The sequence below is a fragment of the Rhodamnia argentea genome, chromosome 11, assembly GCF_020921035.1.
Source record: "Rhodamnia argentea isolate NSW1041297 chromosome 11, ASM2092103v1, whole genome shotgun sequence".
Lineage (NCBI taxonomy): Eukaryota > Viridiplantae > Streptophyta > Magnoliopsida > Myrtales > Myrtaceae > Rhodamnia > Rhodamnia argentea.
The window spans coordinates 4679338-4690062 of record NC_063160.1 but is presented as its reverse complement, the minus strand read 5'-3'; the positions used below and the strand labels follow the sequence as shown (position 1 = coordinate 4690062).

Below are 10725 nucleotides of genomic sequence, written 5' to 3'. Positions count from 1 at the left end.
TTCCGACCTTCCTTCCAACTTGGGATCTACCTAATCTTAATGTGAGCTAAAACAGTATTTCAGTGACTACATGCCTATGATCATTGACAAGGTCTCAAGACTTCCTGGAGGACCTTACCCTTTTCTGAACTTACTTTTTTTCCTATTCTAGTTATTGGAAGTTGAATTTCATTTTACGCTAAGATAAACATATCAACTTTTACGGTCAAGTAAATTCATTTGGTGCAACCTAAAATAAACTGCCTAACACACACACACACACACACACACTTGAGTTCATAATACTTGATATAACTTGAGAAGTTAATCTATTCAATCAAATCTTCTTTTAATTGCAAATACAAAGTGGTCGGTATGCTAAGAAACCTATAACCGATCCAAATCTTCTCTACAATCCTAGACTTCAAGATGGCCGCTTCGACGTCAGGAGCTTCAGGTACTTTCTCTGCTCAACATCTCCAATGCACGATATCCTACAATGCACCGGCAGTTCTCATGAAGTCCAGGTATGACTTTCCGTTTAATTTCCGATTGAAAAATTCCTTGAAGTATGCCTCCATAGGGACTTGCCGGAAAATGGCAGGGTTATCGCTGCTAACAAGGCTAGGTGCTGGTCCCAAGACAGTATCTAGCCTGCAACTGTAAAATGTGGCTATAGAGAGCCTCTCTTTAGTGGAATTCACAGTTGCCCGATGCTCAATGCTCCGATAGATGCCATTGCTCACAATCTGCATGAAGGAAGGAAAGAGAAAGGTTAGCAGATTCATTTGAAGGGTAAATCTGTAGCTGATACTCTGTATGTTCTCATAACCTGAGGTAGTAGTCACCAGATCACTAAAGTTTCAATTACACGTGGGAACCACACTGAAACCACCTAAAACCAAACACATGGACCTTGGTGTTTTCCACACTCTCTGTGACTTTGTCTGTCACGTCGCATTGACGATGAAATGAGTCTATACAGTGACATTTCTACGTCAGATTTATCACAAATTGAACGACCTATCTTGAATTACACAACAGAATGAGTGGGGAACAGCATCCGCTAAACAAGACAATGAGCAACTTTTATGAACTTTCATCTAGAGTTGTCGAGTAGCCTTTGGAAGAGGTTAAAAACAGCAGTCCCGAACCATGAATTATACTTTCATTGCTACATGAACTATCTGTCAGTCTGCAGAGTGTGCGACAGAGAACGGAGAAATCATAGTGCAAACAATAAAAGAATCCAGAGCCAAAATTGCAGATAGAGGAACACTTCCTCTACGATAGTACATATTCAGAAGAAAGTGCTAAATGACAGTAAAAAAAAAAATTAGCTGACTACAGCAATCATATGTCATTATTCTACAATTCAAAAAGTATTCCCTCTGCGCTATCAACTGTACGGTTGTACAACTCCCACTCATGATTAGCACATGCCACATACCGTGTTTACTGATGTCCACAGATATAAAAACCTTTACAATCTACAGGTCTTAGCAATGCTACTTATTTAGACATTATTGCATACGTATAAGGAGAACAAAAAAATAGAAAAGGATGTATCATTTTAAGCACTTCCTAGTTGGGTTCTCAACTGAGCTATCTCACAAGGACATAGCTTATCAGTTTTTGCTTCCTAGTGCCCAACTATAACTCTCAACAATCCGAAAGAGGAAAAGTATTACTACCTCCATAATGTCACCAACGTTGACAACAAAAGCATTATGAAGCGGTTTTACAGGTACCCATCTTCCTTCCTTCCTGATTTGCAAGCCTTCTGTTTCGTTGAGCTGTAAAAGGATTGTCAGCGCAACAGCATCGGAGTGAGGAGTGAAACCAATGGCCATGTCTGGCTCCGGACATGGAGGATAGTAATTCATCCTCATGGCTTGAACACCGTCGCCAAACAGTTCTCTCATCTCCTCGGCGTTCATCTTCAAAGCTCTCGCCATGTGACCTAAGATCGACAGGGCTAACTTTTTCAATTCCAATGAATATGCTTCTAACTTGTCCCTGTAGCAACAACAGCCGCAAAAGTGCATATCAGACGGACCTACCGGAAGCAGCAGTTACTTCAGCACATCCATGAAAAGGAATAACGTTAGGTGCTTCATATTGGCATTCAGTCACTTAATTCCACATCCCTATCGGATGAATTTTCTGCTTGTCATCATCATCATTAGGCAAAAACCACATACGCATGCACAGTGGGGCAAACATGAGAATCTACCTGAGATTCTCAGGAAGCTTCTCGAATAGATTAGCCTTCCGCAGACCGAGAGGCAGGGTGGTTATGTAGAACATGTCCGACCAGTCTAGCTTCTGCTCCTCCGACACCACAAAGAGCTGCCCGAACCCTTCGTGGTTCTCCGGTTGTTGCCACAGCTTTTGCTTTTCTTCATAAGGAAGGTCAAAGAAACTCTCAATTTCCTGTTTGAATTCCTCCAGCAACGGCACGCTAACTCCATGATTTAAGACCTATGCTTAACCATATATAAATTAGCAAATCCCTCAAGAAGGACATCCAAACTGAAATGAGCATCCTAATTCTAAAATTCGATTCTAAGGCTGAATGCAAAAATTCTCAGCCATGCAGTGAAACGATCATTAACAAGTGAATATCCTAATTTGTCGTACATATTAGATTGGATGACTTCATTGGATTGGTGATACATGTTCCAGTCAGATGTAGTCCTAACACTTAATGTGCAATCATCAATCATCCAACAGACATGGAAAACGGGTTTCTCCCCTTTCCGGCCCTCCTTCCTACTTGGGATCTACCTTATCCTAATGTGAGCTCAAACAGTATCTCAAAGTCTCAAGACTCTTCCTGGAGAGACCCTTTCTCCAAATTACTTTCGTCCTATTTCTCTTATGCCAAACATCTCCAGCATTGACGTATTTAAAAAGAGGAGAAGGAGAATTTAGGTGTACCTGGAAAAATCCCCAGTCTTTGCAAGCGGAGTGCAATTTCTCCAGCTCCAGCGGATCTCCGCGAGCCAAGCGTTGAACATCGACGACGGGGACGGACTCGGAAGCATCGCCGGAGACGAGCGGAGGGTCCTGATCGGAGCAGCGCACGTACCGAGGCGGGAGGTTGACGATGGGCTCCCTCGCCAGCTCCTGCACGCTGGGTACTATGATTGACCTCCCCAAGTTGACCGCAACCGAAGCCGTTGATTCTGGTGACTCGTCTTTCTCCATCCCCTCTTCACCGATATGACTGATCAGGTGTTACTTGTGAGTCTGTGACCTAGACGAGCTCGCCACCCGCGTTTCAAGGTTACATCACCGACGAGAGGTTGAGGATGGGCTCCCTCGCCAGCTCCTGCACGCTGGGTACTATGATTGACCTCCCCAAGTTGACCGCAACCGTAGCCGTTGATTCTGGTGACTCGTCTTTGTCCATCCCCGCTTCACCGATATGACTGATCAGGTGTTACTTGTGAGTCCGTGAGATAGACGCGCTCGCCACCCGCGTTTCACGGTTACATCACCGACGAGACTCTCTGGTGCATTTCTTTTGCAGAAAATTAGTAATTTAAAAAAATATATATTTACTAGAAATTCTAAAACTTATCTAAAAAATGTAATTGAATCTTCAAACTTGCCAAATTGTTACAATAGAGTCTACTGCTAACATCGTCAATTTATTTGACGGAAAATGATAACGTGATATTTTTAAATTAATTTATTTATCATACATGGCATTTTTAATTATTTTATATTTTGAAATATTATTTAAATTAAATTAAAATCTGAAAAAAAGTTAAAAATTTATTTGAAAAAAATAGAATCGAAATAAATAAAAAAGGGTAGGGCCACGTCGATGAGACCCTACCGCTGCTAATGCCCATCGCCGGAGGGGCCTGCAAGGCTTGCTAGGCATAGGCGAGGCCCCACCCGGATCGGGTTGAAGAAATCTAGACTTAGGCAATGTTGGCTCTCGCTCGGGGCTGACGAGGCCTCGCTAGGGGCTGGCGAGGAACACACTTAATACCACTTGCTTGCATAAGGGGATGAAACTCCGGGCTTCTTTAAAGCTGCGGCATACACCTTCGTGAACCGATCTCTCGGGAGAATATTGAATTGAGCAATTGATCCCAAAGAGAGAGAGGAAGAGACCTGGGGATGTAAGTTTTGCCGGAGAGCAAGTCATCAAGAGAATAGAGGCCCGACTCTACGTGGAGATTTGAGAAGGTGATTGTCATGGCTTCCAATCGATCGAAGATGCGAAGAGTCAATGGCGAGTCGGTGAAGTGAAGCAACTTTGCTTGAACCAACGATGTCGGCTCTCACCCGGGACCGACGAGGCCAAGCTAGGGGTTGGCGAGGGTCGACCACCTTGCCCGGGAGATCGCCGGCTCCTCTAGTGATGGGCATGAGAGACAGCAAGACCTCACCGGCGAGGCTCTGTTCTCTTTTTTTTTTTTTTTTTTTTTGCCCAGTTCTTTTTTTTTTCCAATAAAATTTTATCTCTTTTTTAGTTTTTAATTAATTTAAATAATATTTAGAAAAATAAAATAATTAAAAAATGTCACATAGGATAAGGAAATTAATTTAAAAATGCTATGTCGGTATTTTCCGTTAAATCAATTGATGGTGTCAGCAGAATGACTCGATTGAATCAATTTGACAAGTTTTAGGACTTGATTCTACTTTTTGCAAATTTTAGGACTCAATTGTACTTTCATGACAAGTTTTAGGATTTCTAGTGAACATAATATGAGTAATTATTGCTATTTTTTCATCTTGACGTTTTAAGTTCCTATGCTAAATTTGTTGTTATACAAAAAAAGCTTCTAATTTTAGTTCCCAGAACCCCCCCCCCCCAAAAAAAAAAAAAAAACTAATTTCAATTCTTGGACCATAAAAAAAAAAATTTCAGTTCGACATATAGGATGCATAAGTGGAGTCGCGTGAGTGCAATATTTGGATGGATGAGTGAGTTAACAACAATATGATATTTAAACATATGACCCTCTTGAAAAAGCGCTTAACCTATAATAATTAGTATGGGATGGACGATATCGCACGATATCTCGAGTCATCTAAGCGATTCGATCATTATACTAACAAAGTGGTAGCCATGATAGCAAAGCTCTAACAAGCGGCGAGAGGCAAATAATAAAGATAGAGCTTGATGCGTGATGGGATTGAGAGATTCCGAAATTCGTTTTCCAGGCTAACTGTATGGAAACGGTTGATGGGAAGGTTGTAAATGGATGTGTACGAGTGGAAAATGAAGTTGGGGTTAATTAAGGTCGCCACCATGACATAAAAAAGCACGTCACCACCAGTAACAAAGAACCTTAGATGAAGTTCACTACCCAAGACATAAAGGACCAAGCCACCCATCAAGGAAAAAGGACATTTGGATAGATAAAGTTCACTACCAAGGCTCAAAGAACTTTTGGTTCATCACCTATGGAATTAGACGAAGAACTGAAGATACATATTCACTCACTTCAGGAAAAATTTAATGTATTCATCATATTAACGTCTTTTATCGTACAAATGAGATACACTTCTGTTTATGGAGGACTCTACCAAGCACATGAAAACCACTCTTGAAATTCCATGACTTCGTTATTACGACTCTTGAATTTGTCAACACATTAAGACTCATAAAAACTAAGAGTTGTAATTGACTATACATTTACTTCTCTGACTTAGAAGGGAGTTAAGCTTGTTATGGTCAAATCAGTGTGAGCATAGTTTTTAAGAGTTGACGAGACAGTTAGTGTCAACTCATATATTGACATTACCTTTAGGAATTAGTGTCTTCACAATCTCTTGCGATGCATCTAAAGAAAGTTTAAGTTGTGTTCTTATGCAAAGGGATAAACTTATTGCCTATGCCTCTAGACAGTTGAAGTCACATGAGAAGAGCTATCCCACTCAGGACCTTGAATTAGCAGCGATTGCGTTTGCTTTGAAAATATGGCGACACTACTTGTATGGTGAGAAACGTGAGGTCTTTACCGACCATAAGAGTTTGAAGTATATCTTTACTCAGAAAGAGTTGAATATGAGGCAGAGGAGATGGTTAGAACTTCTCAAAGATTGTGAGCTATCTATTAATCACCATCCGGGTAAAGCTAATGTAGTAGCCGATGCATTGAGTCGAAAATCTTCTAAAAGCATGGCGGTGTTGCTCATTTCTCGAAGACTATTCTTGCGAGATATGAGAAAATTGGACTTAGACGTATTAGTGCATTAGCTTGGCACTCGGTTAGCTAATTTTCGAGTACAACCAACTTTGATTGATAGAAGTAAAGCTAAACAGAATGAAGATCCTTATTTACGGAAAATCAGAGACGGCATAGAAGATGGAAACAAGCAGATTTTAGTATCCATGTGGACGGGTCATTGAGGTTTCGTGATCGGTTATGTGTTCTCAATGATTCAAAATTGAAAACGGAGATATTGTTTGAAGCTGACAACACTAGATTGTCAATTCATCTTGGAAGCATTAAGATGTATAGGGATTTGAGAAGAAATTTCTGGTGGGTCAACATGAAGAAAGATATTGCAAAATTTGTTGACCAATGTCTTGTTTGCCAGCAAGTGAAATTTGAGCATCGGAATCCAGGTGGATAGCTACACTCACTTGAGATACCTATATGGAAATGAGAGCATATCACCATGGACTTCATCTTTAATTTACAGAGGATGCTAGGTGGTAATGAATGCTATATAGGTGATTAGTGAAGTGGTACGTTAATGAGATAGTGTGACATTCCAAATTTTTGTTACATTAGAAATAGTTAGAAAGTAAAATAAATCTCATGGAATAAGCTATTCCATAAGATTTTAAGTAACTTTTAGAAGAGGGTATTCCGTAACTTTTTAAAAAGTTGTTTCAAAATTTATCAAGGAAGTTATTTCTTAATTTATTTGAGAAGTTTTCGAAATTTGCATTAGAAAGTAGAATATAAAGAAATATCTCTTGAATTGATGTTTATAAATCAAATAGAATAGAGAAGTTAATGCTAAGTCAATTTTTTTTTTTTTTTTGGTAAGGTGCTAAGTCAATTTAGTCTTTCTAAAAGTTAAGAACAATGTCATTTTCGGTAAGTCAATGTCAAGTCAAGATATAGTAAATGTTATTTTCAACAAGTCAATATATAATAAATTATACTTTTATAAGTCAATGCGAAGTCAAGAAGAAAATGATAAATAGAAATGTCATTTTCAAGCATTGAATGATAAGATAAAATCAATGTCACTTTTATTAGTAAAGTCAAGATGTTATAAATATGTTTATATTTGTCTAAAACTTAATGAGCAAGAATAATGAAGAAACTTGAAGAAGAAGTAGGGAACTATAATTAAGAATAGTCATAAATGAAATTACATCGAAAAGATTTATAAAGTAGAAATATTCTTAAACTTATTTTTTATAGCAAAACTTATTAAGATAAAGTGTCGTTAATAAATCTACTTAAGATATCTTCTTAGAGTCTATAAAACAAAGATGTAGGACAAAAAATAAGATTTACGAAACAAACAACGACAGATTAAATAAAAACGACGGATTAATGGCAAGAATGCCTAGCCAACGAATGCACGACGAAGTCCGGTCGACTCATGGTTGGCCAGCATGAGGCCGATCAAGACGCGTTGGCCGGATCGCCGGAATGAGGTAGTCGCCGGTCCACGCAGTGAAGACGGCGTGAGCTAGGTGGCGCCGCCGGTCACCACCGGCTGCCGTACCTCAACGGGGAACGGCCAATCCCAAATCTTTCATCTTTAATTGATTAAAATTAATTTAGAAGCAATTAGTTACTTAGCAAACTATTTAATAAGATTGTCATTAAGTGGATTAACCCTTCTTGGACACTTAAACAAATTAGAAAGTGCTACCTAAGATGACAAAGTTAGTTAGGTAGATGCATTAGAGGGCTTCATAACAAGAAATGACTTGATTATAGTCATGACTTTAAAGGAGTTTCATCATTGTATCACTTGAATTCAAGGAGGTTCATTATCAAAGGTTTGAAGTCAAGAGGACTCTATCATAAGGTGGGCTGACTGCAAGAAAGTAAGTCATCATTTTATCTCAAAGAAGAAGAAGAAGAATTGTTCCCCTTCGTGAAACCCACGTGAATTGCATTTGTACTCATCTTCTCCTTTTAGTTTCCCAAGAACCGACATTCTTCTACTCTTTCTTTGCCGCGCGGAGTGATGCGAAGCAATCATACTCACACCGCCGTGGCTGGAATGCCGCACGTGTGGAGCAACCGCAACCGCCGCCGCTGCCGCTCAAGGCGTCGCCCGTCGGCCACCACCGACCGTTTTGCTGTTCGCTTTGTTACGTCTCACCGTTCGTAAAGGTCCTTAATTAATTACTTCCAAAATATTCTAAGTGGACAATTAAAGTAGATAAGGTTAGATTTAAAATAAATCTATGAAACTAATGAGGAATTAACTAAGAGGGTTCTAGAAGAGAAAGATGTGGATCAACAGAATAAAGATAAGTAGCTAGTCTATTCCTAGATTGTCATAAGAGAGTTTTAGGTTGATAAGTGGCCCAATCAAATGAAGCTAAGTGCATGGCAAGTAATGAGTCTTAACAAATACCAAAAATTTAGGTGGAGTAGTAAAGAATGAGTTGACTAATACCATGGAATCTTATTCATTATAAGAAGAGTTAGCCCCCATCTTGAAAACCCACGAGCACCTCAACTTAACCTTTCCTTGTCTTCCCTTTTTCCCAACTAAGTTTCCCCTACTCTCTCTTCCCCTTCCCACCTCACACCAACCCCCTTCACTACTAACTCCCATGTCGCCGTACAAGCCACCACCGCTTGCCATCGCCGATACCATGTCATCCGTCGTCACACCGCAGTCACACACACCTAACATCACGCCGTCATGCCACTATTCCGCCGCCGTCATTTACTTTATTATTACTTGAGGTAGAAAACTGTAAAAGCTAAATGAGATTTCTAGATCTAACGTGGTAATATCCGTTTATTACTTGATTTAGTGTTGCATTACCACATGATTGCATGTGTTCATGAGTATCATGGCATTAACTACAAGATATTTTGGCATAATTTGCAAAGGCAAAGTTGAGGACACCGAACAGGGATCAATTGAAGGAAAATCAGGAGTCATCGAGGCCAATGGAACTGAAAATGAGTTCCTTTTAGACCTAGTCCGGTCTAGAAATGACCAAACCGGCCCGACAAAGCCGATGAGGCTAGGTTAGGCTCGAATTGGACTGGTCTAGACCTATTCCAGATCATACCGGAACCGGTCCTGCCTTTTCGAGCCCAAATAGGTCTGATTTGGTATAGTTCGGGCCGGTCTAAGTGGTTGGTTCAGCCCTAAGCTTTGTCAAGTTGATTCACCGGGTTGAAACATCTCGATTTACCCCTCGTTCTACCTTTATTTCATCAATTAACTCCTGCACATCCGATAATGCGAAAAGATAATAAACGGATCATGCGTATGCAAGTTGGTGAATGGCATTTAAAGATGATGATCGCTACCATAGCGAGAAAAGCAACGATGTAGAGGTTTAAGGGTAATGACATATTTTAATAATCATTGCTCATGACAATGGATGTACCTACCATCATTTGCTAAAAGTTTTATTTGAAACGATGATGTAGATGTCGTTTACCATAATGATGATATAAAGTGAATGTGCCATCGTACACGTTCAGTGATGACATTGCCCGATACCTGAAGTCCCGATATGAAGCTTGGGAAGAGAATGACCAAAAGTGAAAAAAAAGTAAATGCATTGATTGCATAAATCTTTTATGGGAAAATTTTACAATTTATGATGCATAGCATTTTTGAAATGGATCACAAGATAACTTTGTGTCAAAATGAATTTACACTACTAAGTTGAGTTATTCTAATATTCCTATCTTAGGCCTAGAAATTTCATTTATTAGGTTATTTGCTTATCCTATCTTGACACGAACAATTGGAGGAGGGTATGATGATGGGCCCATTATGCAATTTTCATGGGCCACTTGGATTCCCAAGCGCTACAACGCCTTAGGATGAACCACTCCGAGGAGTTAGGGTGATCCCATCCCGTATCGGTAGTATAATTTGACGAGTTAGCGGTTATGGTGGATGGTAGGGAAAAGTACACTAGAAGTGCCATAACTTTTGTACAGCGTTCACTTGAATGCCATAACTTTCAAAACGTTCACTTAAATGCCATAACTTTTAAAAATCGTTCATTTGAGTGTCATGTTGACGTGGCGACCACAAAAGCTGATGTGGTAGCCGAAAAAGTTATTGTAGACGCCGGAAAAGTTACCGTAGCACGCCGGAAAAGTTATTGTAAACGTCGGAAAGATGACGTGGCATGTCGGAAAGCCGACGTAGCACGTCAGAAAAGTTCTTGTGGCACTCAAGTGAACGATTTTGCTCCAACGTAGCACTCAAGTGAACGATTTTTAAAAGTTATGGCACTTAAATGAACGTTTTGAAAGTTATGGCACTTAAGTAAACGTTTTGAAAGTTATGGCACTCAAGTGAACGCCGTACACAAGTTATGGCACTTGTAGTGTACTTTTCCCATGGATGGTAGGATAGCCTCTAATAGTTTTTGCTTGCAAGATAGGTTGGAAGGTGATGTATTATATGTCTACAAGCGATTATGGTGTGTATAGCTTTCCTAAATTTTGGATGTAAAATAAAATAGGAAAGCTTGGATATTATAGTAATGGTTTGGGATGCTTACCCTTATATAATATTAAG

At 39.7% G+C, this 10725-nt stretch overlaps 1 protein-coding gene across 2 annotated transcripts; it reads right to left on the bottom strand.

Moving 5' to 3' along the window:
- Window positions 1-285: 285 nt before the first annotated feature.
- On the bottom strand, window positions 286-3434 carry LOC115739401 (protein SRG1-like). Of its 2 annotated transcripts, XM_048272798.1 has the most exons (5): window positions 3342-3434; window positions 2923-3136; window positions 2216-2463; window positions 1674-1998; window positions 286-728 (listed from the first exon to the last, which is right to left on the bottom strand). In XM_048272798.1, exons 1-5 carry the CDS (start codon window positions 3395-3397, stop codon window positions 474-476), a joined length of 1098 nt encoding a protein of 365 aa, XP_048128755.1. In that variant the 5' UTR covers window positions 3398-3434; the 3' UTR covers window positions 286-473. The 2 variants fall into 2 exon arrangements, with proteins under 2 accessions (XP_048128755.1, XP_030528331.1); XM_030672471.2 differs by lacking the exon at window positions 3342-3434 and having other exon boundaries at window positions 2923-3282.
- Between the last annotated feature and the right edge of the window lie 7291 nt (window positions 3435-10725).

Coding starts and splice junctions, on each gene's coding strand:
- LOC115739401 (XM_048272798.1), bottom strand. CDS start 3,397: ATGGACAAAGACGAGTCACCAGAATCAACGGCTACGGTTGCGGTCAAC. Junction 2,464..2,922: donor AAGACTGGGGATTTTTCCAG/GTACACCTAAAT, acceptor GGTTAAGCATAG/GTCTTAAATCATGGAGTTAG. Junction 1,999..2,215: donor AAGCTTCCTGAGAATCTCAG/GTAGATTCTCAT, acceptor TTGTTGCTACAG/GGACAAGTTAGAAGCATATT.